This window comes from Clarias gariepinus, chromosome 13 (genome assembly GCF_024256425.1).
Source record: "Clarias gariepinus isolate MV-2021 ecotype Netherlands chromosome 13, CGAR_prim_01v2, whole genome shotgun sequence".
NCBI lineage: Eukaryota > Metazoa > Chordata > Actinopteri > Siluriformes > Clariidae > Clarias > Clarias gariepinus.
In genome coordinates, this window is record NC_071112.1 from 7,915,185 (window position 1) to 7,942,859 (window position 27,675).

A 27,675-nucleotide genomic window follows, 5' to 3' on the forward strand; every position below is an offset into this window, starting at 1 on the left:
ATAAGGCAAAATAGCCATGAAATTAGTAAATATATCTAGAAATATTTTTTATTGCCTTGTATTGCATATGAATTCATTGATTTTTTAATTGAGGGTCTGCAGCGGGAAAGCTCGTGCCTGTTAACAGAGCTCTTTTTAAGCTCAGTGAGCAACGTTTCTTAGAAAGAGGATGCAATTATCTAGAGCTCAAAATGATTCCATGTGAAATCAACCAGACTCAGCTTCAGCTGCATCTGTAAACTGAGTGAGATCAGATAGTGAAAAACAATCTTAAGCACAGAAGACGTTCCACAGTGGAGTGTGCTTTTGATGAGAATTGGCTTCATATAGTTGAAAACAGTTTCAGACTTTGGAAAAACATTGAATTCATGTTCTTCATTGTCTGCTTAAGCCAAACAAACCGATTATCATCTTGGTTAATCTCTGCAATTTTGGGTTAAAGGGAACTTTGTACCCTTTTGATTTTGGGCCAAATCATTCCCTTTTACATTTCTCCTTATGCAGTTGTGTTGAGCTAGCTACAGCATCTTTTCAAGCTCCTGTTTACACAGCACTAACCAGACAGAACCCTGTGTTGGTTATTCCAGAGAAAAGTGAGTGGGTGTATTTATTGATCTGCTGTAAGTCTGAACAGACCTCCAGACCAGGCAGGAAGTGATGAAGGAAGAGGAGAATTTATGGCTTGGCAAAAGAACCATCAATCCTCCTCCTCAGATAAAGAAAGACAGAGAGAGAGAGAGAGAGAGAAAGAGAGAGGTGGAGGATGATTGAACAGAAAACAGAAAAATGATTAATAGACGAAGAGTAAAATCAGGAAAACTTAAGTACCTAAAGAGGCTGATCAAACTAAATAATGGTTCTCGCTTTATTTATAATCACAAGTCTTAATATTAATAGTTTATCTTCTCTGAATGTTTTCTCTTCTTTAAAAGGAAGATCAAGCTGGCCTAGATACATTCAAGAGGAATAACATCCACCTCATTCCTTGGCAAGCCTTTGCCTTAATCTTCTGTGCATGTGGTCTCACTGAAAAAAGCACAGCGTTATTTATATTTTATTTAAATTTGCCAACTTAAGATCAGAAATTATGTCAGTATTTATGATGAAAAAGTTCTCCTTTTTTTAGGACTAGCTTAAGCAGTGACCTTCAGATTGTATCAGCTCATTTAGATTATTAAACTGACCTGTGTGTAGTTTAGAGCAATGAATCCAAGGTAAATTCTTGATTTGATTTAATTTGATTTTTGGGGACTCAGATTTTTAAATATTAATAAACTATTAAGTATGTAATAAACACTGAAATGAAGTGTACCTTTTTCTGCCAATCTTCGACTCTGTACTCCTGTCCAGTAGGTGACAGTGTTGCACCAAGCATTCTTTAAACTCAAAAGAAGAAGGACAAGAGCTAATCTGAATATAAAAAGAGAGTACTTTGCAAGTAAGTTACTGTAGATCCAAGCAGTTAGTATACTCTGCAAAAGCTGTGATATATCTTTTAGAAAATGTGTCAATTTAAGACCAATAAATGTTTATAAGTTATATAAAGACTGAATAAATTGCCTAATCATTTAAATTGCACAGCTCTACATTCATGATCATAGTTTCCTAAATATTGACTTTTGTTTGATTATGTATATTTGTAGATTCTCCACATGACTGTTCCATCTTTCCTCACACAGGCTTCCACTGTAGAAAATTACTCCATGACCGACGTCTCATGTGCGCCGTCTATAATCCTAGGAATTAATAGCGAGCCTTCATCTCACACATGCTCACCAAAGGACTCTATAATAGCAATGGTCAATCAAAGACTTTCAGATATGAGGCTCTTTTGATGCATTGAGAAGAGTTGATTGAAGAGCGGTTCAAAATGGCCGTAACGATCTGCACGGCTTCAAAGAAGCAGACGCTCGGCAATCAATGAAACCTGAAAGCGTGTGTGCGTCTATGTGTCCATACATACACATATGTTTAAAGAGATGAAGGACTAGCAGGATGGAGGAAGTGACATATCTGATAATGTGCTCAGTCTAATATAGTGAACAATTAACATAATCTCAGACTAGGAATAAAAAATGTATTTAAAAAAATGTCTTATTCATTAAGATGCATAAATGTTAATAGGAATTTTATTATCTATTGAACGTCAATGGAAACAGTGTCCAATAACGTAGAGTTACAGGTTTAACACTTTAGAAAGCACTGACACTGGACCCTCTATTTAAAGCACTGACATTCGACACTCTCACTTTCATATATTTCATATACTGCTCAAAAAATCGGGCCCATTCATGCAAAAACTGGTATTAAGTGTTCTCTTAATTTTTTTTTTTTGCAATATTTAAAATCCTGATGATAATAATAATTAGAGGTTGAAGGCTGATAGCTAAATAAGAGCTGAATAATTGATTAATCATTTCAATGATAATCAATAGATGAATCATTAGTTGCAACCGTAATAATAATACAAATTGTATCAGAAAACTTCAGCATATCCACAACTAGAATTTGTTTATTTGGTTTAGAAACAACTTATTCACGGAATGCTACAGTGACAGTGTAAGATGAACATACAAACAGGAACTTAAAAACAGGACAGCTTCAATAAATTATTTATTTTATGTGATTTTTTTTTTTTTTAAGCAATTTCCTGTTTCAGAAGTTCGAACTCTCCCTTGTAGAACCGAGCTTGCCAAACACACTCTGCGCTCCTTAGGGACTAGAAGTATTAAATATGCATGTGATTGAGCTAAAGTCAGATTGTCTACTGTGTGTGTGTATATGTTTGTGGGTATCTGATGTCAGTTCCATCAGTGAGGGAATTCAGAGCGTCAACTCGAATCAGTTGCGAAGCTCAGGTAACACTTGTGTTTGTCACTGTTTTCTGTGGTATGTAATTAAAGACCTGAAGACAGTGCGGTGTCAGCGTGTGACAGACAGACGTGAGACCTGATGTGGTGAAGGACATCTTGTGTCACGCTCATCTACTGAATATTTTACAGTGGAATAAGAAAACACCCCAGCTAAGGATTGTCGTAGACCATAGTTCACTCAGAGAGAGCGAGTATGAGAGAAATGTTCTGATCTGAAGATGTTATTGCATGTGATTTACGGGGTTCTGTGGGGGATTTGTGGGGGTTTTATTAACTTTATTAACTTTGTGATGTTTTATGAGTTGTCAAGTAATAATCTTCCCTTGTCTAAGTTTACTTCATCGCACAGTTGTGTGTTTTTTTGTCAGAAAAGGTTTCCAAGTGGAACCTAAAAACACTTACTTAAGTGTCTACTTAAGCTTAATTAATGCTCGAGATTATTTAGAACCCTTTAATGGAGTCAAATACGACAGGAACCCTCAACAAATATTTTTTTTAGGAGTTTTTCTCCATGTGTCCCTTTTATCTTGAAATGGATGGAGCTGTCTTTCAGAAAACATTACAACATTACATTATTAGAACCTACACTATAAAGGTAGAATGTCTAAACACCAAACAAAACCTTAAACACCAAACAAAACCTAAAAAAATACTTTTTTGTGTTGCCTGTGTAGATCAAAGTCCGTCGCACTATTCTTCTATCCTCAACTCCTCTTAAACTATTTATGGGAATTTGTTCAAACCTTCGCAGAGCCTTTACATTTACATCATCAAGACAGATTTACATTTTATGTCATTATACATCTGAGCAGTTAAGGGTTTAGGGCCTGACTCAAGGGCACCCCCTGTCTCTACCCCATACTGAATGTTGGTTATCATGCTTGGGAGTGTTGGGTAAGTAAGCACCGAGCTGCTGGGACAACACTGCAACTGAGCCTCATTGTGTTTGAGTCACAGAGATTTACTTGAGTGTGACCTAAAGCAGAGCTCTGACACAATGTCACGGTGATGCGCTTCCTTTTATGGTTCCGCTTGGCTCTCTGTGGTCTCCACTAGCACCTATCAATCTCTCAAACATGTAAGCATGAGGGCGAGAGAGAACATTTAAACTTTCTAGCTGTAGGAGAAACACAGCTACAACACACCCAGCAGTCACATACCTGATTATCAGGTAATCAGTTAAATACTTTTCTGGGAATGCAAAAAACACAGAAGTCAGGGATGGGTATTGATTATGGATGTATGAATGTCAAAACATTTCATTTTTAACATTTTTTGTTTTCATACTTGGTTTTAAAAAGTATCATTGGCTTAGAAAAGTATTATTTTGACGTTATGTTTAAAATAATCTTATCAAAGTAGTGTGTATGTGTATATATATTTGTGTGCATAAATTATTTAAATACCATTTTTAATATTTAAATATAATTTTTAATATTATTGATTCATTTCAGCATTGTATCATTTTAAAGTAGGTTTTTAATTTTAATATTTCACAAGTTAAGACTTTATCTAAATTTGACTTAGTTCTTAACTTTCTCTAATATCCCAGGAATTATTATTATTATTATTATTATTATTATTATTATTTTATTTTATTATTTTTTTTTACAATTTTTCTTTAGCTTGCCAAGGCGGAGCAGGCAAAGTTTTCGGTAAGTTCGTGTTCCGTTTCCTGCACCTATGATAGCAAAACTAGAGCTGATAAGAATTCACTTCCTGATTTTGCTAAGTGACAGTTAATCATTTACTTCAATGAATGACATCACTACAATCTGTTAATTAAACATTTCTTCAGCTTGCTGAACAGGTTAGCATAAAATACTAGTTCAAATGCATAATTTATTAGATTTACAGCATTAACTTTGCTTTGCTAGGTGCCAAAATGTAATACTGAAACAGCAAACTTATTAGCTGAAGTTGAAGTAGCTAGCTAATTAAATTAGTGGTTAGATCAATCACTAGAAAGTTGTCCTGAAGGAAACAGTAACCCTTTAAATACTTTAAAAACTGTTATATTTTGTAGGTAAAACGCCTACACTTTTGTAGGTAGTTTCAGCTAATGTTTGTTAAACCATCATGGTGATGTCAAAGGATTTATTTTAACTGACTTTGCTTCCCGTATTGACTCAGGGACTTCTGTCCTTCAGTAAAATCAGGACCTGCAATACAAATCATAGTAATCAGTAATCCTAAGGCCATTACCCTGATATGAGGCGCTTGGTTCCACATGTTGCTTTTTTCTCCCTCATATTCAGGAAGTTAAAATGCTCTGAGGCACAAGTGCTCTTCTGAATGTCATTTGGAAGATTACACCCTCAAGCATTTTAAAATACGGGCCCTGTTTCATTACTGGTTTACACACACGCTCGTCTGCTTCTCTTTACAACTCAGAAGTGGCCATCACTTATGAGCAGAAGGCTGTGGTAGGTTTAAAAGACTATTGACAGTGTTTTATTTGCTTCTTATCTAAATTGTTTTCTAATTAGAGTAAAATTACATATACAGTAGCTTGAAGGCAGTGCTTTGGCTGCATAATTTCCTGTTAGACATTATTTATTTTATTAATTTGTTTAAATTACCGACTATAGTCTTGCTACTGATCAAACTGTGTTTCTGCAATGGCTTTTCATTTACTGCAACCCCAGTCCAATTAACATTCAGAACTAACCCAAAACCAGTCCAAAAAACATTTAGAAATAATCGAAAATCAGTTAAAAGGCCCTTCAGAACTACACCAAAACTAGTTGAAAGGCTATTCAGAATTAACCCAGTCCAAAAGCAAGTTAGAACTAACCCAGAAATAGTCAATTGCTTATTTCAGAGCTAACTCCAAAATTAGCTCCATGGTAATTCAGAATTAACACAGTCTAAAGGCCATTTATCCATAGTTTAAAACTTGTCCAAAGCCTACGCAGAACTCAGAACCAGTTCAATGCTATGAAGAACTAACCCAAAACCTGTCCAATTGCTAGTCAAAAACCATTTGGAAATAACCTCAAATCAGTTGATAGGCCATTCAGAACTAATTCAACACCAGTCTACAGTAATTATCATTCAGATTAAACTCAACACCAAGCCAATTACCATTCAGAACTAACCCAAAACTGCCATTCCAAACTAACCGAAAGCAGTCCATTTGCTATTCAGAACTAAACCAGTCCAGCTGCCATTCAGACTTTGCATAAAACTATTCAAAAGGCAAATGAGAACTAACCCTAAAGCCAGCTGATGTGCAATTCAGAACAACCACAGTCTAAACTAGCTGCCAGTGATCTAGACTCCCTCTGCCCTCTGAACCTGTCTGACCCATCCCCAGCCAGTCCAATAGACATTTAACCCTTTAGCGTGTAAAATCCCATACCCTCTCAGGCATTTAGAACAAATCACAAACAGTTAAAAGATCAGTGATTCAGTTTTTAAATAAAACTACAGATCTGGCAACCCTGCTGACCTAGTCCCTCCAATGCCTCATCTAAGCAGGGCTTAAAATTACGCTGGGGATTGCAGCATAATTAGAGGGGAAGTTAATGAGCGTGTGCTAAAAACTGTATTGAAACATAGGCCCAGTGTGATCCCTGTCTGGATCCTTTAAGGCAGCTCTCAAAAAAAATTAAGACACAATGTATAAGAAAAGACACCCTTTCTGCATCTTGCTGTGCTGCATTTTTAGTACTGCTTTACCTTGCTTGTGTCTTATTGTGTGTTTAATCTCGAATTTGCTTTTGATAATTATTGTGCACGCTTAGTGTTTAGATTGTGGAAAGTTTTTAATAATATGTACTCAGTCATAGCAGTGGTTTTAAAAAGTTGACTTATCAGCTAAGTCAACTGACAGTTTTTTCTTTTGTTTTATTTGGTAACTGCTGAAGACACACTAGCACTTATTGCTAAGACACACAAGGAACATAAACCATATTGTGATTAGCAAAGAACAACAGAGGTCAAATAGATAAAAGACTGAAGTAACCAAATCAAAGACAAAAGCCTGCGGAAGACTGAGAACAAAGCAAGACAAGTAAGAAGAGCTCGCCAGGCTGGGAACCGTGATACACACCATGAGGAACATGAGTTAGTGGAACAATGTGTGTGTGAGTAAGAGGAGTAAAAGGTCACTTTTGAATAAAGGAAGACTGACATGACATGACATCGTATAACTTTACCATGGATTTTAACCCCTTAATCTGGCAAAGATCCATATTTTCTAATTCAGTATGTGTCAGTATTAGTAACTGAAAAAAGAAAAGAAAAATACGTATCCATGTATTTTTACACATTTTCTGTTTAGATAAATGTGCCTTTAAATATATGTTGAATTTTTTTTTTAAATATATATATATACAGTAAACACTGTTTGGAAAAAAATGTTGTATCAATGGGTGAGGAACCGTATATATGTAGTAACTTCACTGACCTTGATTTGCAACATAAAAATGACAGCAATTGTTATTATTATTATTTTTTTAATCACAAAAGCTAAATTTAGTAGTCTTTGATTTAAGAAATTAGTTACACTAGTTATTAGTCCGGCTACAGATGGCTGTAGCATCAACTAGGTATCGAACTTGGCATCTCCGGATGCTATGGTAAATGCACTTTGGTTGGAACCTGAGGGCTTGTTTTATATGAAATGCTGTGTGCTTGCATCAGGGGATACGGTGTGTGTTTTTTACAGATTAATTTCATGAACAAAAAAGATGCGAGACGCATTTTGGGTAAAACAAATTGTAAGGAGAACCTGTGTCTGTGCAGATCTACAGTATTTACTGATAGATTATTCCCTTACATGTGTTTTTTTTTTTTTTTTTTAACTTTTAGTACTGTAGGGGAAAAGTGCTGCACGATTAGTTTCTAAATTTATTTAAAGCAGGAACTGTGTGGATCAGATAGCGATGTTTAGACATGTTATCTTTTGTTTTTTACCATTTAAATGCAATTAACACAAAGCTCGTGTGGGTGTTTGTTCTTGAAAAGCACAAGTCATAGCGCTACTTAGCTTTCTGTTTTTTTGTAAACCGGGCTCTGTTTTTACTCATTTAAAAGGAAATATTTAATTAAAGAAGCACAGCACTGAATAATTTTACTATGAATAATGATTAATTAAAGCATAGTTATTTTAATAAAAACATGCAGTTTGGAAGGTAATTCCATCACACCACATCTACACAAAATCCCCAATATATACTGTATACAGTGCATTCAGGAAGTATTCAGACCCCCTTCAACTTTATGTTGCACCCTGATTCTGCATTTGTTTAAATTTCTCTCTCTCTATATATATATATATATATATATATATATATATATATATATATATATATATTTTTTTTTTTTTTTGTTTTTAATCTTACTTGTTGGTTGACCTTTCGCTTATTTTTCCTGTACTTTGCTTATTCTTTCCTGTTATGCTTATAAACACCAATTATTCATGAATTATGGGGTTAGAGGTTAGCACTGTCGCCTTGCACTGCGCCTTGTTCCCCCCTTGGGGTCTATGTACATAGAGTTTGTAAGTTCTCCCTGTGCTTGGTGGGTTTCCTCTAGGTGCCTCGGTTTCCTCTCACAATTCAAAGCCATGCAAATTAGGTTAATTGGCATTCCCAAATTGCCTGTAGTAAATGTTTCCCGGAGGTCCTACCATGGTCGTGCAAATAGGAATAAATACAATGGTCATCATTGGCCTCCACAGTGCCTAGTTGGACTACAGAAGTTCCTATGTAGATGCTTTGATAGGTGGATTCATGAATCATGAAAAGTATTTACAGTATATTTACATTTAGAAACGCCCACAAATCTCCATTCATGGCAAAGTTCACAGAGCTGAAAATGACAAAATGGCAGCCATTCAAATAAAGGTCACATTTGTGCATCTTCTACAGACATTTACACAAACTCTTTTTTTTTTTTTTTTTCAATTTTCATAAACAGAACTTTTACTTGTATACGCACTCTTCTGAATGCTGTATGTATACATTTGTTCATTTTTAATTGAGATCAGAACTGTTTTTTTCCTCTTTTTTTTACAATATTGTTTTCCTGAGAAATTTCATTTCATATTTTTTATAACTGAAGATTCAAAAGCAATCTGTGACTGCTAACACTGCTAACCCAGCACCTAAAGTTGGAACCATGCTATTACAGCACTGTTAGAACTTTAGGTCAATAAATAATAGAAGAAAAGTTCACACATTCTACTTGTGAGTAAGTACCTTTTAAATATATTTGTGGTTATTCTCTTTAAGATTTAGAATCGAATCCAGCATAACAGAACATCAGTCACTCCATCATATGCAGTGTCCTTATGACAGTGGCAGGGTTTGAACAGTCGAATTAGCCCTACGAGCTTTATGTCCTTTGACCCTGTGATGTGTTAATGAGTTTGATGTGTGATTGACAGGCCCGAATGCCAAGCTGGGACTTCGCTGCAAAGCGTGTAAAATGGGCATCCATCACAAGTGTCTCAACAGGGTGGGGCAGCAGAGGTGCATGGGCAAACTGGTAAGAGTTTACACCTACTCTCACATATGCTAGCTTACACTCAGCTCTGAAATGGTAGAATAAAGACCTCATCATAATATTGATAAAGTTATTATTAAAGATAATTTTTTTATTTTTAGTTATAAGAGAAAAACGATTTAGGTAAAAAGATTTCTCGGTAGCCACCTCGGCCAGAATCGACATTCACGGACGTACGCCCTTCTTTAAAATGTTTTACCGCAGCTAAGAGTCTCATCACTGTACTGTGCTACTATAAAGCCGTAATTCATCCAAAATTACATCCCGGTTTGACTTGAATGCCCGTCATACAAATAAAATACTCTTGATGGTCAGTAATCTTGTGAACCAGTATAGTATACTCAGTAATAATATATTATACCTCATCAGTTAGAGTGTGTGTATGTGTTAATTATAGGCTTTTAATTATTACTGAGTGTGTCTTTGCAGGTGTTATGAGGTGCATTCACTCTGGCAGTTGTTTTTTTGTCAATTACATGAAGATTAGACGTTAAAAGGTGTGACATGCACTGTCTTTCCTTCCCTCTGTGAAGCAGAGCATGAGCATAATGATCATCATCTCTATGTGTGCATGAGTGTCTGCGACACTGAGAGAATGTGTGTATTGTGAAAGGTTGTTACAGATCTCGAGGGTTGTGTTAATCAGGAATTCAGAAATGTGTGTCCAACATTTGTGTGTCTTTTCACATCTGTTAAGTGGAAATGAAGTCACGACTACAAACACGACTCCTGTACAGAGGGAAATCCGGCTCCCTCGTGGCCACACATGCAAAAATGGGCTTCACACGACCTGCTTGGGGTAATGGGTACAAGAGGTGGAGCTCACTCAGAGAAATATATTTGACTTTAGAAAAAAGAAAGTCTCTCCATGGACTTAAAACAAACCCAATGAGGATACCAGAAATAGGTTGCAAGTGTTTTTAATAGGGTTCCAACATACCTATCGTGCATTTGCTGCTCCAAATTTTTTTTGCAACAAAAATTAAGAAAAACGAAAGATAAAACCCCAACACCCAAAAAGGAAAAAAGTAAATAAAAAATAGCTACAGTGACTAAAAAAAACAAGGAAAATAAGTTATCTAATATTATTAAATATTCGGGGCATTCCGTAGAGTAATGAGACTAAATACTCCTTTAATCCTCTATATAATCCCCTGCTACACTAATGCACTTATTCCAGCATAAACCAGTTTCACCAGTGCTTGGACATCATTAAGGTAGAAAGTGAAACGCTGGCCTCCCAGAAACTCCTTTAATGGTCCAAACATGTGGAAATGGCTTGCGAGGTCTGGACTTTCACCTGTCAGGTGATGCACCCTTCAGTCTGGTAAAGGGTCGATCTGGACTCATCAGACCACATAACCTTTTATTTTTTCATTGCTCTAAAGTCCAATCTTGCTCACTAGCAAATTGAAGCCTTTATAATTAGTCTCTCTAACAGGTGGTTTTCTAAAGGACATACAGCTGTTTAGTCCCAATCCTCAGAGTTCTTATCATATTTTGTGTGGAAATGCTGTTACTGTTACTATTAAACAACATAGTTGTACTAAAAAACACAGCTAATCACATTTCTTTAACGAAGTTGAAGATGTTCAGCACTATGCTTCTAGGTTTTGATAATGTGTTGATAGTGTGATAATGTGAAGGGTTCTTAACCCAGTTCCAGTATTTTCAAATCTCCTTAGTTGTGGTATGCAAAGGTTTTGTTCGAAGAAAAAGTTTTCGTCAGAACTCGCTTTTTCAAAGATATCTTTATGTTTTTATACATTGGAGGACCTAAACTACAAAAAATTACTCAGTACGCCTGTTTATCAGAATCATGAAAATCTGGCTGAACAGAATTTAATGAAACTTTGCCAGTCCTTCGGTATTTGCCTGAAGTTAAACCTGCACCATAAATGAAATCAAAATGTTGAATAGAAATGCAGTTATATGCCAGATTATGTCATGGCATCCAGCTCTTTTTGGATGAATATAGCGTTTTTTTCCTCAAGGTAGGCAAGACTATACGTGTCACTCCACAATGAAAGCGATAATTTATTTAACAGAGTATGCAGAAGACACTGAAACTAATGTAATGCCCCTACGATGAGTCTAAATCTTTACAAAACACAAACAAAAGCACAACACTGCATACAGTAGATAACTCAAAAAAAAAGGCCAGTAGACTATGAAAACTGAACCTTCGAAGACTACTGTAAGTGACAGATCAACGTATATTTATTTTTTCTTGCTGGAAGTTAAAGTTTCTCTTCTTAAAGTCTCTTTTCTTAAACCGTGTATGTAATAACAAGCAATAATGTGAAGCTCAATTTTTTATGTAAACCACCACCCGCATCAATAGATAATTAGAAAACAATGGGTACTTATGCTAGTAAAACAATGCTGAAGGCGTCTAAAATATGCAATCATATTCTTTGAACAGTTAATATTAAGATGTATCTGCTACTTCTGCTCTGTACAGCTCTAATCTGAGGTCCTGTTTGTTAATTGGTGATTTCTGAGGCTGGTGACTCTAAATGAACTTCTCCTTTGCAGGAGAGCTGAGTTTTGGTCTTGCTCTGCTGGAAAGGTCATCATGAGACCAGTTTCATCACGGTGCTTGTTTGGTTTTGCAAATTCATTTGGCAATACTGTTCTTGCAAGAACTATTTCAGAACAGCTGACCTTCATATCTTAAAATAACAACTGACTGCTTTTGTTGTTACTTAATTACCTAATGCCATATGTGTTATTTTATAGTTTTAAAATCTTCAGTATTGTTCTAAAGTGTAAAAATCACTGAACAAAGAAGCAATAAATTAGAAGGTGTGTCCAAACGTTTGACTCGTACTGTAGAAAGATTCATATTATTGGAATAAAATGTAATAAGTTAAATAATAAAAACAGATTATAAAAGCTAGACAGATGTTACTGATAGATGAAGCCTTATGAGTAGTTATTGTTAATGTGTTTATTGCTTATATATAAAAACTCATTTAGGTAAAAATGGGATATATTAGAAAGTGAAAATAAAAACGCTTTCACATGAAAAGTGCACTCAAAAATGTCTACATGTACAACATGGCATGTAAAAGAACTAAAAACAGAAAAAGAAAGCTAGTTGTAAGATGGATAACATTAGGCTAAATGCATAGATTTTTTCTTTTTGACCCTAAGTCAAACATCAAGCCTCAGAAGGTAAAACATTTCCCCAAGGGACAAACATAAACTCAAGATAGAAGTATGTGTGTATGAAAAAAGTCCATATAAAGCCTGTTTTTCATGCATCCAGATACATGCCAGGTGTTTCTGTTAATAATTATTGGGTCACTGTTTATTGAAGTTTATAAACTTTATGAAAGATGAAATGGGTCTTTTGAAATGTTGATAAAATGTGATTATTTTTTTTTTAATCAGCTATGTGTTTGGAAGTGAAAGCTGTGCAGTTTAACAGACTTGCCTGCCAAGTAAAGCACAAATCCCACAATGCTCCGCCTACTGTTTAATAGTTTAACCGCAGCAACACCTTTACAATTCTGGCCATGTAAAAATCTCACTTTCTACTTAAGATAAGAATCCTAAGTGAATTTATCGGCTCACGTAGACGGCTGACGATGTCACGTTTAAAAAAAAAAAAAAACTCCCATCAGAGTTAATGCTTTGAGGTCAGTTTCCTCTTAACTTGGCGAGTTGTTATTTTTATTCCGTGTTTATTTCTTTTGGCCTGAGCGATGAGGATGGACCAGATGGACTCTTCAAACTCTATAGGGTTTGGACATGAGTTGCACTGTAGGAGGAGATAAAAAATACAAAAAATCTTGCAAAAAAAAGTAGCATGAAAAAAAAACATTTAGCATGTTCTAAATGATTTTTTAAAGTGACAAATTTAGATACTTTTTAAGGGTTTCCTTTGATGCTGAAACTGGAGACTCCTTTCATAAAAAAAAACAAAAACATTTCCTTACACAAAAAAAACCAGTACAAGAACATTCTTCATTGTTAATTTGTCCTGCGTCCTCTGCAAACCGTAGCACTTTTCATAATTACACTTGTTTAAAATTCTTTGTAATTACATGGAATTTCTATGAAAATTGTTAGTGCTCGCCTAAATTATATCAGCTATAAACCTTCTCACCGGCCTTTCCTGACATTTTTAGAGTTACAGCTTTTCTCCAAACTCTTACGAAGTGCTAAAATTGGAGACTTCTTCTACAAACATTCATTTGTGAACAAGACCTGCTATAGAAATCATAACATATTTCTGTTTTCTTCAATTATTAGTTGACTTTTGGGACTAAAAGCTGCCTCTCTTTCTCTCTTTCTCTCTCTCTCTCGCTTTTTCTGTATATGTGTGTGTGCGTGTGTGCGTGTGTGTGTTTTGTTTGACACCAGCCATGCCCTAGGATTCATTACAGAGCCTAAACAAAGACTTGCATCGCAAAGACCCCAGTTCAGGACAGATCCTTGACTGATTTAGTGAATAATGTAAATCAGTTTAATTTACGTCTTCGACACGGTGACACCGTGTTTAAATACAGCCTGTACACTGGTATGTCTCTCAGCACCGAGCCGCCTCTGCATTCATTAGTGTGTGATAGAAACAGCAGTTCTGTAAGGTTTCCCTGTAATGAGCTGCATTCTAACCACGACGCCTGTGTGAGTGAAGAGGTGCTCGAGGCGCTGCAGAAAGCCGTCATTTAGCCCCCTGTCTCCTCACTCGAGGCCATCAGATCAGATGCAGGATGTTGATTATGCCTTCAGTTTGGCAACACAACTAGTAAGGTTAGGACCAGAGCCGTGTGTGTGTGTGTGTATGCGTGCACCATGTATGGCTTCATAGGCAAATGCCTCCTTATTAGGACGCCACCTGATGCCGGTAAACGTGATAAAATGGCTCGCTATGCTTCACGAGAAAGACACAAATTAAAATACATGCTTGCTCGTATAATTATGTCTAATTCTCCAGACCAATATTAAATCTGATCTTAAAGAGCTTTTTAGTTATGAGTCCGCCATCAGAGTCTATTAAAGGAAAAAGCTTTTTAATAAATTGAGATTAATATGAACTATTTATGCGTATTAGTGATGCATTGAAAATACCCTTAGACACAAAGAAACAGAATTAATTATGTTGCTGGAGTGTGTTAGTGTGCATGCGTTTGTGTGTGTGGGCATGGTGTGTGGTGTATGGGGGGTGGGGGCGTTTGTAGAGGGTAAAGTGCACCTTTATGCGAACAGATGAAAGTCTCAGATTGTTTTTTTTTTTTTTTCAAATGGAAATGCCCCTTTTGCTAATGAGCAAATTTATACATAAGAGATTACATATCTATTTCTCTATTTTGCTCTCTCTCTCTCTCTCTCTCTGTGTGTTTGTGTGCCTGCGTATGTGTGTAAGAGAGAAAATGAAAGACAAACAGGGTGTTCTCTCACCCTGACTGAGTATGTGACACTTCTTAAAAGGCCTGATAAAAACACAGTGTCTGCAACACTGCACACATCATTCTGATGGGATGGACAGATGGATGGATGGATGGGTGGAAGAAAAAAGGATAGATGGTGAATTGATAAATGCATGATGATAGATGATGGTATAAAAAGATGGATAGACAGATGAATAATTTTGTTATATAAATAAATGTATGGATAGGTAGAAATATGGATAGATGGATGGATTAGTGTGTAAATTGATGGATAGATGTTTGGATAATCAGGGGAATTGATGGATGGATGGACTAATTGATTGCAAATAAATGAATGGATAAGAAAACAGATAAACAGGTGGCTGGATTAGTGTGTAAATGGCTGAATAGATTAATGGACAAAAACAGAAGGATTGATGGACAGGGGTAGCTCAGTGGTTAAGGCATTGGACTACGGTTCGGAAGATTCCAGGTTCAAACCCCACAACCACCAAGTTCCCCCTGGTGGGCCCTTGAGCAAGGCCCTTAACCCTCAACTGCTCAGATGTGTAATGAGATAAAAATGTAAGTCGCTCTGGATAAGTCTGCCAAATGCCTAAATGTAAATGGAGAAATAAAACTAGTTGATAAATAAATGGATAACAGAGATGGATGGTTTGATCATATAGTATATGAATCTGTGAATGGATGGACGTGTACATTAATTGATGACTAGATGAATGGATCAGTAAACAAATGGATAGATAAATAGTGTATAAATGGATGCCTAAATGTATAAATAAACAGAGGTATTGATAAATGGATAGAGACAAGTTGATGGATGCGTAAATAGATGGATTGACAGATGGATAGGCAATAGATGCATGGATGGATAAATGGATGATGGGGAAATAGATAAGTGGGTAATTGACTAGATAGATGGACGGACAGATAAATGGATGAATCAGTGGATAGGTAAATGGATAAACGGATGGCTAGCAAAATGTGTAAATAGATGGATGGATATGTGAATGAATGGATGGATGTATTGGTGTGCAAATGGATGGATAGTTTTTTGTATGAACAGATGGATTGATAAATAAAGAAACAGATGAACAGATAGGTGAATGGGTAGTGGATTCATGGTTGGATAAACAAAGAGATGGATAGATGGAGGGTCAGTGCATGCATGAATTAATAGATAAAGAGATAGATGGGTAAATGGCTGTACGGATGGATGGATGATGAACTGATGGATTAACGGATGGATGTGTGAATGAATGGATGAATAAATTGATTGATAATTAGATGGAGTGGCAGTGGATACATGGATGATGTATGGATAAGTCGGTGAAGAGATATGTAAAAATCTGGACGTATGGATGATGAACTGATGGATAAACTGGTGGCTGACAGAACAATGTAAGAATGTATGGATAAAGGGAGTGAAGGATTAACAGATAAAGAAGTAAAAAATATTGATTAGTGCTTCAATTAAAACAGTTCTAGATCACATCTGTAAGTATCTGTACTTATCGTGTGTGTGTGTGTGTGTGTCTGTGCAGCCTAAAGGCTTCCGGAGATACTCCAGCTCCCCGCTGCTGATCCAGGAGCAGTTTGGCTGCATTAAAGAAGTCATGCCTATCGGTGAGTCAGAGGTACACCAGGCGTTGTGCTCTTATATGAGAATAATCAATAACAGCTCTGTGTGATGACATGAACTTAATGATAAGATTCCAATGTTGATTATTTTCTCATAACAGCACGTCCTGTAGTGTTCTCTTACATACTTTAATTTTTTAACAAACTACACTATAATGTATTACTTAACGAAGGATAATTAGCAGCTTCACTACCAGATCTGCAGTTATAAGGAATTACTAAACACCGTCTGAGCAATCAGACTGATGAATTCAACAGCGCTGTGGTTAAAATGTGTATAAATCAGATTAGTTTTTAATAATAATGCTGCTTCATTTTCTGAGGGTTTTGATTGACAGCTGTCCTGTTCTGTCTCAGCATGCGGCAGTAAGGTGGACCCTGTGTACGAGGCACTACGGTTCGGGACGTCTCTCGCTCAGAAGACCAAGAGGGCCAGCGGCTCAGACTCGCCCCCAAGAAACTCTGTAAGACTTAGTCAGTGACTTCTCTCACATCAAGTGCTTAGGTTGATGCTTAAATATTGGATGACAAGGAATAAAGATGTTTTAAAGGTCAACATTTTTACTGTTAATCTAGATCTTAAAGATGATTTTTGATATTTTTATTCTAAATTTCTATATTGCGTTGACAACGTAAACACTTGATGAGGAAAAACAAAAAACGTTCTATTCCTCTGTATGTCTGCACATATGGTGGCATTGACAAATAAAAACCGGGAACCTTCACCCTTAATGCCTAAAATCTCAAACTCCCTCTGTTTCTTCCCTCAAACAAAATATGTCATTTGTGTAAATAAAATACTCTTGAGTTACACCTCAGCAGAAAACAGCAGAGCAGAGCGACCTGGGTTGGGCGATCTTCTACTACGAGGTCACTTTAGATGCAAAAAAAAAAAATTCAATTTTGCATTAAGATGTAAAACACACTATTTTACATGACTCCTGTACACTATACCGTTTCATTGCATTTTATATGTTTAATAAAACATGGGCGCCTAATCATTGTAGCTCAGTAGTGAGACACTGGAAATAAAACAGCCTTCTTGTCTACTGGTATTGATACTGATACTGTAACTTTAAAGATTATGAGCCACTAATAATGCCAACGAATCCACCCACATGTAGGATGTAAATACTACTGTGCACTACTACTTGCACAATATCAAAGTTTTGTTTTGCACTATTTTTGTTGTATAGGGACAAGGACTTTTTTTCTGTCCCACTGTATGTGTTATGTGGTATCTATAAATGTCGATTCTGTCTGTTGTCCGTCTATGTAAAGTTTGTTTTAGATAAGCACTTTAATATCAAAAATGCAGAAATCTTTACATTATAATTAAAGAAAAAATAAAAATACAGACTTGAGCAAAAGACTTTCTGTAACCCACTCATTTCTTTATGTTTTGCTTCCAAAGAGCTCAGACTTTCTTTTTTTTTATGACATACTCTTGAGGGAGTTCTCCAGGCTTCCTGAATGACTTTTCTGGCCCACTTTTGCGCAGGTATTTTTTTCTCATTTTTAGTCCAGTCGCTATACCTGAGCAGTTTCAGAGGACTGTTTTTGTTTGTTAAGCCACACAGTGATCTATGAATCATGAACCAGTGAGAAACAGGTGCAGATGATGACAGATGATCAGGTCAGTGATTAGTACACTGCTGATGAGCATAATCTCCATCATCTGTGTTAGAGTCATATAAAGCTGAGTTATTTTTAATAACAGTTAAATTGAAAAGTTTTTCATAATGATGTTTGTGTCAATCAAAATGGCTCAGCATCAATTCATGTGTCTCATCAAATCTATGCGGTTTTTTTTGGGGGTTTTTTTTTTACGCACTCCTTGCGTAAGCACTGGAAGGCCAAAGCATCTACCAGCAGACTATAAACCATTTAGAAGCAGAATGCACACAAGTAACCAGTGGGTTTATTAGTCTAAATTGAGATCAACTGAACAATAGTAATAGTAAAAACATATAATAATCAGAATGTGGTTATATAATGGATTTTTAAAAAAATTTACAAAAATGAGCAAAAAAAAAAGAGCAAAATGAAAAAAAGGTGAATCCCACAATCAATGCGTAATCACAAAATAAGAAAAAATTGTGAATATGATCAAATATAATAATGATTTGTCGGATATCGCTTCTTGCATAAAGTCGATTGTGATGCTGATTAGAAACCAAAATAAATCCCTGAACAAATATGTTTTCATCCTTTTAACCTCTATTAACAGCTTCTTTGTGTGCGTGTGTGTGTGTGTGTGTGTGTGTGTGTGTGGGCAGGAGGAGACGGCACTGATGAATCTCAGTATAAGCCCTTAATTTAACTCCAGGTGTTTCATCTTAATTAATGATGCCGATAAAGCATTTATATCGCAGCATGGTCGGATTTATCCTGCGTCCTGCTTACACTCTAAATCATTAGAGAGAAATCGATGACGTTCAAACACACCTCATTAAACAATTTAACATCGCTAGAAAATAAATGAGCATGCTTGTTTTGCTGATGCTTCGGCACAACGTTGAACGAAGCTTTAAATAGAAACGAATACATGCGAGAGAACCAGTAATAGGAGAAACGAGGAGTGAGTGTCTTTGCTGTCTCTTTACCAGGGTGCTTTGGAGTCGCTCGTGTGTTAAATAACTAACAGCTCAGCTTGATTTGTGCACACTTCTTCATCTTTCACTAAACAAACATTAAACAAACTTTCCGTCAAGGCGTCGCCACAGTGTATTATCCGATCCTCACACAGCTTGGCTTGGTTTTACCCCGGATGTACTTTCTGACACAAGCCTCCCATTTTTCGAACCGGGCTCAGGACTGGCACTGCATGCAGTGGCTGGCTAGTATGGGGTGTGGCAACCAAAGGGCTTGAACCTGGATCCTCAGACCTCGAGATCCACAACCTACTGTACAGCCTTAGCTGCCAGAGCCACCACCATCCCTAATCACCCAGAGGTATTCAGTACACTCAATAATGGAATTTTCCAATCTTTCTTCTGGACTCGTAATCATGAAATTCTTCTGAAATTCTAATCATTGATTGATTGATGTAGTTTAAGAGGAACTAAACACCTTATACACAATTATGAGGAACCAAACAACTTCAGGGTGATTGCAGTGACTCTGCTTCATCACACCATAATGATGTTGGTTATTTTATTTGAACTATGCAAGGTTTTTTTTAGTTATTATCATTAATTATACCATTGTGTTTTGTGCGAATTCAGATTTAGCCAGTACTCTAGTTCACTAACCTGATCTGATATTATTTCTGTTTGTCTCTACAGTGTTTACAACTTTGTTAAATAATCACACACACACATCTTCTGACTGGCGGGGATGCGTAGACTCCCGCCACACATGCTCTCGGAATACACACTCTCACCGGCGCAGACACACAGACTCGCCAGGAGTTTGGTGATGCTTAGATAAGGCCACTTGAAAGCAATTATTACCCATAAAGGAAAAGCTAATGTAAAGTGAATGAAGGACTGGCCAGAACACAAACACACACATACACACTCTTCCTCTCTAAAGGATAAAGGAGACGAGAAGTCCATTAACCTGAAACGCACTCTCTCAGGAGTAAAGCGAGAAAATGAAAACATAATGTCCGCTGCTCTTCATGCGGTCGCTGTATAGGCCATTCGTTACCGAACCACCGTTAGCACATCTCCCGGCTTACCGCCACTGATACGCCTCATTTGCAGACATTGTGTGATCATTTAACAGCTGGTTGGGTCAGACAGGGTGACGGTGTATTAGTGTGTGTGCATGTGCGTTAGTGAAAGTGGTAGAGAGTGTGTGTGTGTGTGAGAAAGCATTTGGCTATGTGTGTGTGTGTTTGGGTATATGCTTGTATCAGTTGCTTATTTAAACAGCTTGGCAATTAAGAGCTCTCTAATTTAAGGGAGGGAGTGTTGAAAAATAACAGTTATATAATCTAATAGAGCTTATTATAAAATTAATATTAAGTAAACATACAATTACTGAGTCGAGGAATAGCTAGAAATTTTATATTTATATATACAGGTCCTTCTCAAAAATTTAGCATATTGTGATAAAGTTCATTATTTTCTGTAATGTACTGATAAACATTAGACTTTCATATATTTCAGATTCATTAAACACAACTGAAGTAGTTCAAGCCTTTTAATTGTTTTAATATTGATGATTTTGGCATACAGCTCATGAAAACCCAAAATTCCCATCTCAAAAAATTAGCATATTTCATCTGAACAATAAAAGTGTTTTTAATACAAAAATAGTCAACCTTCAAATAATTATGTTTAGTTATGCACTCAATACTTGGTCGGGAATCCTTTTGCAGAAATGACTGCTTCAATGCGGCGTGGCATAGAGGCAATCAGCCTGTGGCACTGCTGAGGTGTTATAGAGGCCCAGGATGCTTCGATAGCGGCCTAAAGCTCATCCAGAGTGTTGGGTCTTGTGTCTCTCAACTTTCTCTTCACAATATCCCAAAGATTCTCTATGGGGTTCAGGTCAGGAGAGTTGGCAGGCCAATTGAGCACAGTAATACCATGGTCAGTAAACCATTTACCAGTGGTTTTGGCACTGTGAGCAGGTGCCAGGTCGTGCTGAAAAATGAAATCTTCATCTCCATAAAGCTTTTCAGCAGATGGAAGCATGAAGTGCTCCAAAATCTCCTGATAGCTAGCTGCATTGACCCTGCCCTTGATAAAACACAGTGGACCAACACCAGCAGCTGACATGGCACCCCAGACCATCACTGACTGTGGGTACTTGACACTGGACTTCAGGCATTTTGTCATTTCCCTCTCCCCAGTCTTCCTCCAGACTCTGGCACCTTGATTTCCGAATGACATGCAAAATTTGCTTTCATCCAAAAAAAACCCTTTGGACCACTGAGCAACAGTCCAGTGCTGCTTCTCTGTAGCCCAGGTCAGGCGCTTTTGCCGCTGTTTCTGGTTCAGAAGTGGCTTGACCTGGGGAATGCGGCACCTGTAGCCCATTTCCTGCACGGGCCTGTACACGGTGGCTCTGGATGTTTCTAGTCCAGACTCAGTCCACTGCTTCCGCAGGTCCCCCAAGGTCTGGAATCGGTCCTTCTCCACAATCTTCCTCAGGGTCGTGTCACCTCTTCTCATTGTGCAGCGTTTTCTGCCACACTTTTTTCTTCCCACAGACTTCCCACTGAGGTGCCTTGATACAGCACTCTGGGAACAGCTTATTCGTTCAGAAATTTCTTTCTGTGTCTTACCCTCTTGCTTGAGGGTGTCAATGATGGCCTTCTGTACAGCAGTCAGGTCGGCAGTCTTACCCATGATTGCGGTTTTGAGTAATTAACCAGGCTGGGAGTTTTTAAAAGCCTCAGGAATCTTTTGAAGGTGTTTAGAGTTAATTAGTTGATTCAGATGATTAGGTTAATTGCCTGTTTAGAGAACCTTTTCATGATATGCTAATTTTTTGAGATAGGAATTTTGGGTTTTCATGAGCTGTATGCCAAAATCATCAATATTAAAATTATTAAAAGGCTTGAACTACTTCAGTTGTGTGTAATGAATCTAAAATATATGAAAGTCTAATGTTTATCAGTAAATTACAGAAAATAATAAACTTTATCACAATATGCTAATTTTTTTAGAAGGACCTGTATATCCATTACTGGGATACTATACATACCATCACTATATATATATATATATATATATATATATATATATATATATATATATATATATATTGTATGCTTGCTTGATGTGAACAGTATATTCATGTTTCTGGATTTGTGTGTGTGTTAATTATTGTTTTTTGTCCCTGTGTGCAGACCAGTGATCTTGCCGAGGTTCCTGAAGAAGCAGCACACTGCAGTCATGCACTACTGACCAGGAAACACAGTGACAATGGTCAGCACACAAACACCACCATACAACACAGCACAAAAGCACAGAACATGCCATAAAAACATCAGAGCTTCGGAAAGCATTAAACTCTTTTAAAAGATCTAGAATCATTCAATTACTAGATAAACCCAATGAATACCTTTAGTCAAGCTTCCAAATACCTCAAAACAAAAGATAATCTGTTCCAGCCACACAAAAATATAACCAACATTACCAATACTGCCTTAAAAACGAACCTGAAAGTGGGTTTTATTCTTACTGACATGCTTCATAACATTCTTGGGCTCCATGGTGCGATGTCTTCCCTGATTCTTCACAAACCCCCCCCCCCCCCGCCCCAAAAAATAAACTTGTTTTGCTTGGCTTTCCACTGAACTCGACTCGAACTAGTTTTGAATTGATGTACAGTACACACAACCAGAAGTATGCACGGCCGGATCTATGCGCAATCAGAAGTACGACTGACCAGCTCGATCAATCGTACACCGAAACACCTCGCATGCCCTGGAACATTTTAAAAAAAGTTTTAGTTCTTAAGGCATTTGTTTGCCGAGGTACCACTGTTACTGTCACACACCTCAGGACATTCCCTAAATACTTCGTACAGAATCATGGCATAAAAATGTCATCGAACACTTTAATGACTTTCAGAAACACTTTATTTCCCTTTATATACTGTAAACCACATGAATACCTTTAGTGAGCTGTCCAAAACTGTCTAAATACCTGTCTAAATACTTTTGAGAGCTTCAAAAAATGCTTTAAAAAAAATCCAGAATCTATTTAATTAAAATATTAGTACCTTTTATTTAACCTGTAATAACCTCAGTACGTTTCCTAAAAATCTCAGACAAACCTTATAAGACATCTACAGGGCGTACTTCTTAAAGCTTTAATCTTCTAACCACAAATGACTTTATATAGAAACACTATTAAAAAACCCTATGAAAATTACAATACAGTTGTACATACCAAGTAAACACCTCAAAAACATCTCTAAACAACTTAAAAACATATATTTCACAGTTAACACCTAGAAATAGCTGCATAAACCCACTTCATCCTGTATTCAGGGTCGCAGGGGGCCTGTAGCCTATCCCAGGAGACTTAGGGCATGAGGCGGGGTACACCCTGGACAGGGTGCCAATCTATCACAGGGCACAGACACACACTTACACACTGTTTCACACACCACAAGCAATTTGGGAACACTAATTGGCCTAATCTGCAATCTTTGGACTGTGGGAGGAAAACAAAGTACCCAGAGGAAACCCACCAAGCATGGGGAGAACATGCACACACCATGCACACACAGAGGGGGAAATCGAACCCGGGCGCAAGGCGCAAGGCGACAGTGCTAACCACTACAGCACCGTGCCACCCATAAACAGTTCAAACTCATAAAAACAATTAAACAGACAGTAAAGATTTTAGGTGATACAAACACTACAAAGACCTTAGTAACCCAAACAGCCCCCAATAAATACCACAGGAAACACCTACGGTAGGAACCGTGTGAACAAACATGCACACCTCTGACCACACCTGAAGCCCTGGAACACCTAAAATGTAACATTTTGTTAAAACCACTTTTTAAGAGCAATGTGGATGTGAATAAATACACAAACAACACGGCATTAATATGGCTTTATAAACACTGACATTTTCAAACACGTAAAAGAAAAAAATACTTGGTTTCCTGTGGGTTCTCTGGTCACCTGGTTTCCTGTGGGTTCTCTGGTTTCCTCCTATAACTCTGGATTGTTGACTCCAGATTATCCCTAGGTGGGTTATTATTACAAACGGACTGGGGATAATAACCCACCATGGAATAATTTGGAGTCAACAATCATCAGTTTGTTATTATTACAAACTGACTGGAGGAAGGTGTTTTTAGTTTGTTTGATCATTTTTTGAACTTCATGTTAAAATCCTAAAATGGTCAAATCTTTATAGATGCCCCCTCTGCTCTTTTCAGTCTTCACGTCTCTGGAGAATGGAATGGAAACCTTCCACGAAGAAGAGAAGAAACCAGAGGACTCACAGGTAAGCTGTGCAATGTTTTTGCCAGCAGGTGAAAATGAGCTGTATGTGTGTGTGTGTGTGAGAAAGAGAAAGAGAGAAACACTGTCGGGTGTCACTTTTAACACCAGCTTCTGTGTTTCTCTGAGAAAACTACCAGAAATAGGTTTAGCAAGTAACAGGATCTTCTCAAACAAGACAAACTTCAGGGTTTGATGAAGTGAATGTGAGTGTGGAATAATGTGTGTGGGTGGATATTCAGGACTGTGCAAGAGTCTTGAACCCCCTCTCATTTCTTTATATTTAAATTAGATAATTTAGATCAGATTAAAGAAATGAGAACAAATATTTTACAGGGACAGGCTGCCTAAAATACAAAAAAAAAATTTCTTGTTCATATAACAAACTTGGCAGCAAAAATAAAACAATAAAACCTGGTTTCAATATCTGAAAATAATTTTTGATCATTTTAATTTATAAACACTTGGAAGTGCGCAGTTAGAAAGAAATCATTTTTGGGGCATTGCAATTTTTGATTTAAATTAGCCCTAAGGCTTATTATATTGTTTCAATCTGTTTTAAGCAGCTATATTTCTAATTGTTTTTAAATGTTAAAAACTACTAAAAGTATCTAACATGGTTTAAAATGCTGTGTAACTTGTGTTGTTGATTGTTTAAACGGTACATCCCATACAATACAAAGCGATAATCAGTTTTCCTTTTAGTCTTCTGCTCCACACTCCAGTTAGAGTCTAGGTGGCAGTATTGCACCAACCGCCCCATAAACTCGAAATTAGAAGAAGAAGAGATACTCTCACAAAACAGGATAGATGAAAGCAGTGTGCATTTTCTACAGAGACTGTGGTATAATTTCAAGTTTGACGGTTTATTTAAATAGTTTAATAAAAAGGGTGAATCAATTCTGAATAAAAAAACTGACTCATCTGTTCAGTTAATGAACCAATCTACAAAAGATCAATTACATTTTATAATCAGTTAAATCACATAGCTCTACTGATGTTTTGGCCTGACATGAAGCCTTTCTACTACCATGCTGATAGTAATTATTTCTCTATAGCGGCACATCCAAAGTTTCGTAAAGATTACAGTTTTTTTGTATGAATTGAGAAAGGAATATTCATGTATTTCTCATTACTTAATATAGTGACTTGGATAAATATTCAATCCCTCTGAACATTTCCTCGTAAGGAATTTTTATGACCTTGAACGGAAATTTAATTTTTTTTATATTGAAGCAGACTAAAAGCAGTGAAGCATGGTGGTGGTAGCATCATTTCAAGGGTTTACTTTTAGCTTCCTGATTCTTACTTCTCTGACTAATCCACTTTCTATTCAGTCACAGAGTCTAGGCAGAGTGATGGATGTGATGTCACTTTGTGAGATGTACAAAAATGGTTATGTGTACAGACACACACACACAGACAGGCACTTATGTCAACTTCGTTCAACTAATTCTGTCACTCATATGTGGGTTTTATACTGACGAGAGTGTGAATACTTATGCAATCACAAGTTCTATGTTCTATATAGGCCTATATACTATATAGATTTTTTCCCACTTCAATATGGTCGAAGATTTGTGGCATGTAACATAAATCAATTATATTTAAGTCTGGGTTTGTAGCTTTGCCTAAATGTTTTGGGGGTTTTTTTAGTCTTAGTTTTTTTTGTTCTGGTGTAACAACTTTGAAACAGGATAAACTAAAATGTGCCACTGTTCATACATAGCCTTGTGAGAGGTCTAGTCTCTTAGGCTACACGGCACAATGTTTCAGTAAACCAATGGCCCTAGAGCACGACCGCCACTGTCTCAAACCGCACTCCACTCCACAGAGGGTACGCACAGGCATAAATAAGCAGCCGTCTGAAACCAGCACAGCTTTTTACGAGGTCACAAATAAAAGCCGATCCCTCAGGATGCCTGACTATACACGGCTTCCTTCTTTCTCTCTCTCTCTCTTTCTCCCTCTCTCTCTCCCTATCTCTCTCCTTCTTACTGATCAAGTGCCTCCCGGTTTTATGAGGACTCACAAATTCGTAGCACGTGTGGCCCTGTTTATAAAGCTGACATCCGAGGTTCAGCGAGAAAAAAAAAAACTTTGGCACGGGTCGAGGTTATTTACAGCCGTGGAAAGTTTCCATGGGAAATAACAAAGTGTTTCCATGACGGAGCTCGAACGTTTAGTGATTTCATCCATTACGGATTAACAGATAAATAAACAGGACGACGTTTGATGCATCGTTTCTCAGTCACGGTCCCGGATTTCCAGCTGCTTTCGGTTTTTGTGCTTTTTCTGATCAGATGCGTTAATTTCAGCTTTCTAAAACACTTAATAATGACCTGTCAGGATGTTAAAGCAGGAGCAACACCGTCAAATTCCCAAATTTTTATTATGCATTGATAGTATCCAAATAAGGGCAAAAATACAGGAAGTGTGTTTATTGACTGAAATAACTCAGTATCAGGTGTAAGTCATTAAATTAATTTCATTTTCGAGTAAAGACATGACCATAATCTCCACCCTGACACATTTGAGAATTGTTTGTGCCTTCGTAACGGCTCTAATCTGCAGTTCTACGCTGGTAACTCTAAATGAACTTCTCTTCTGCAGCAGAGGAAAGTTTTGTTCTTGCTTTCCTAGGAAGGTCTTCATGAGAGCCAGTTTCATCATGGTGCTTGATGGGTTTTGCAAATGCACTTGACACAATACTGTTATTGTAAGACCTGTTCCAGAACAGCTAACTAATGTAGCATTACTACACCAAATGACAATTTATTTAGGTGCATTACATCCTGCCCCATGTAAGGTGTGTCTATGTAATTGATGACTATGTAAATTTAATGTGTTTTTTTTTAGTGTACAAAGATCGAGCACTGTCTCACGGTGTCCTGACAACGTGATGATGAAACGCGTATCAGTGTTGCAGTTCAGGTTTACTCTCTTGCATCAGCAGTGAATTAAAAAAAAAAAAGTCAACACATTGTTTCATCTGTTGTACAGAGAGGATACTCGCACAGTGTCTGACACACACAGCTGTTCTACTTGAGCATCAACATATACTCCAGCACCCACACACCCACACACACAAATCAAATCTGTGTTCAGTTTTATTACCTATCGTGTGTGTCTGTCTGTGTGCTTTTTTGTGTGCTGTAGCCTAGATGCACTTGGTTTCACCCACACGCACCCACATCCCGCCCTCGTCACACACAAACACACACTCTCTACATTTTAATGCTTTTAATTGGATAAACACATGCAGCAGCACAAGAATTACAGATTCTTGTAAGTGCCTCATTGAGGCAGAAAACAC

General features: G+C 37.1%; 1 protein-coding gene across 3 annotated transcripts in view; it reads left to right on the top strand.

Annotated features, from left to right (window-relative positions):
- stac (SH3 and cysteine rich domain) overlaps positions 1-27,675 on the top strand; it is a 63,325-nt gene that overhangs the window by 28,459 nt on the left and 7,191 nt on the right. For 2 of the 3 annotated variants that reach the window (XM_053509518.1, XM_053509520.1), the window contains exons 3-8: positions 4,499-4,528; positions 9,271-9,371; positions 16,336-16,417; positions 16,790-16,896; positions 22,242-22,320; positions 24,296-24,363. In XM_053509518.1, coding sequence (XP_053365493.1) covers positions 4,499-4,528; positions 9,271-9,371; positions 16,336-16,417; positions 16,790-16,896; positions 22,242-22,320; positions 24,296-24,363 — 467 coding nt within the window. The remainder of the gene's footprint in view (positions 1-4,498; positions 4,529-9,270; positions 9,372-16,335; positions 16,418-16,789; positions 16,897-22,241; positions 22,321-24,295; positions 24,364-27,675) is intronic. The other variant, XM_053509519.1, reaches the window with a different exon arrangement.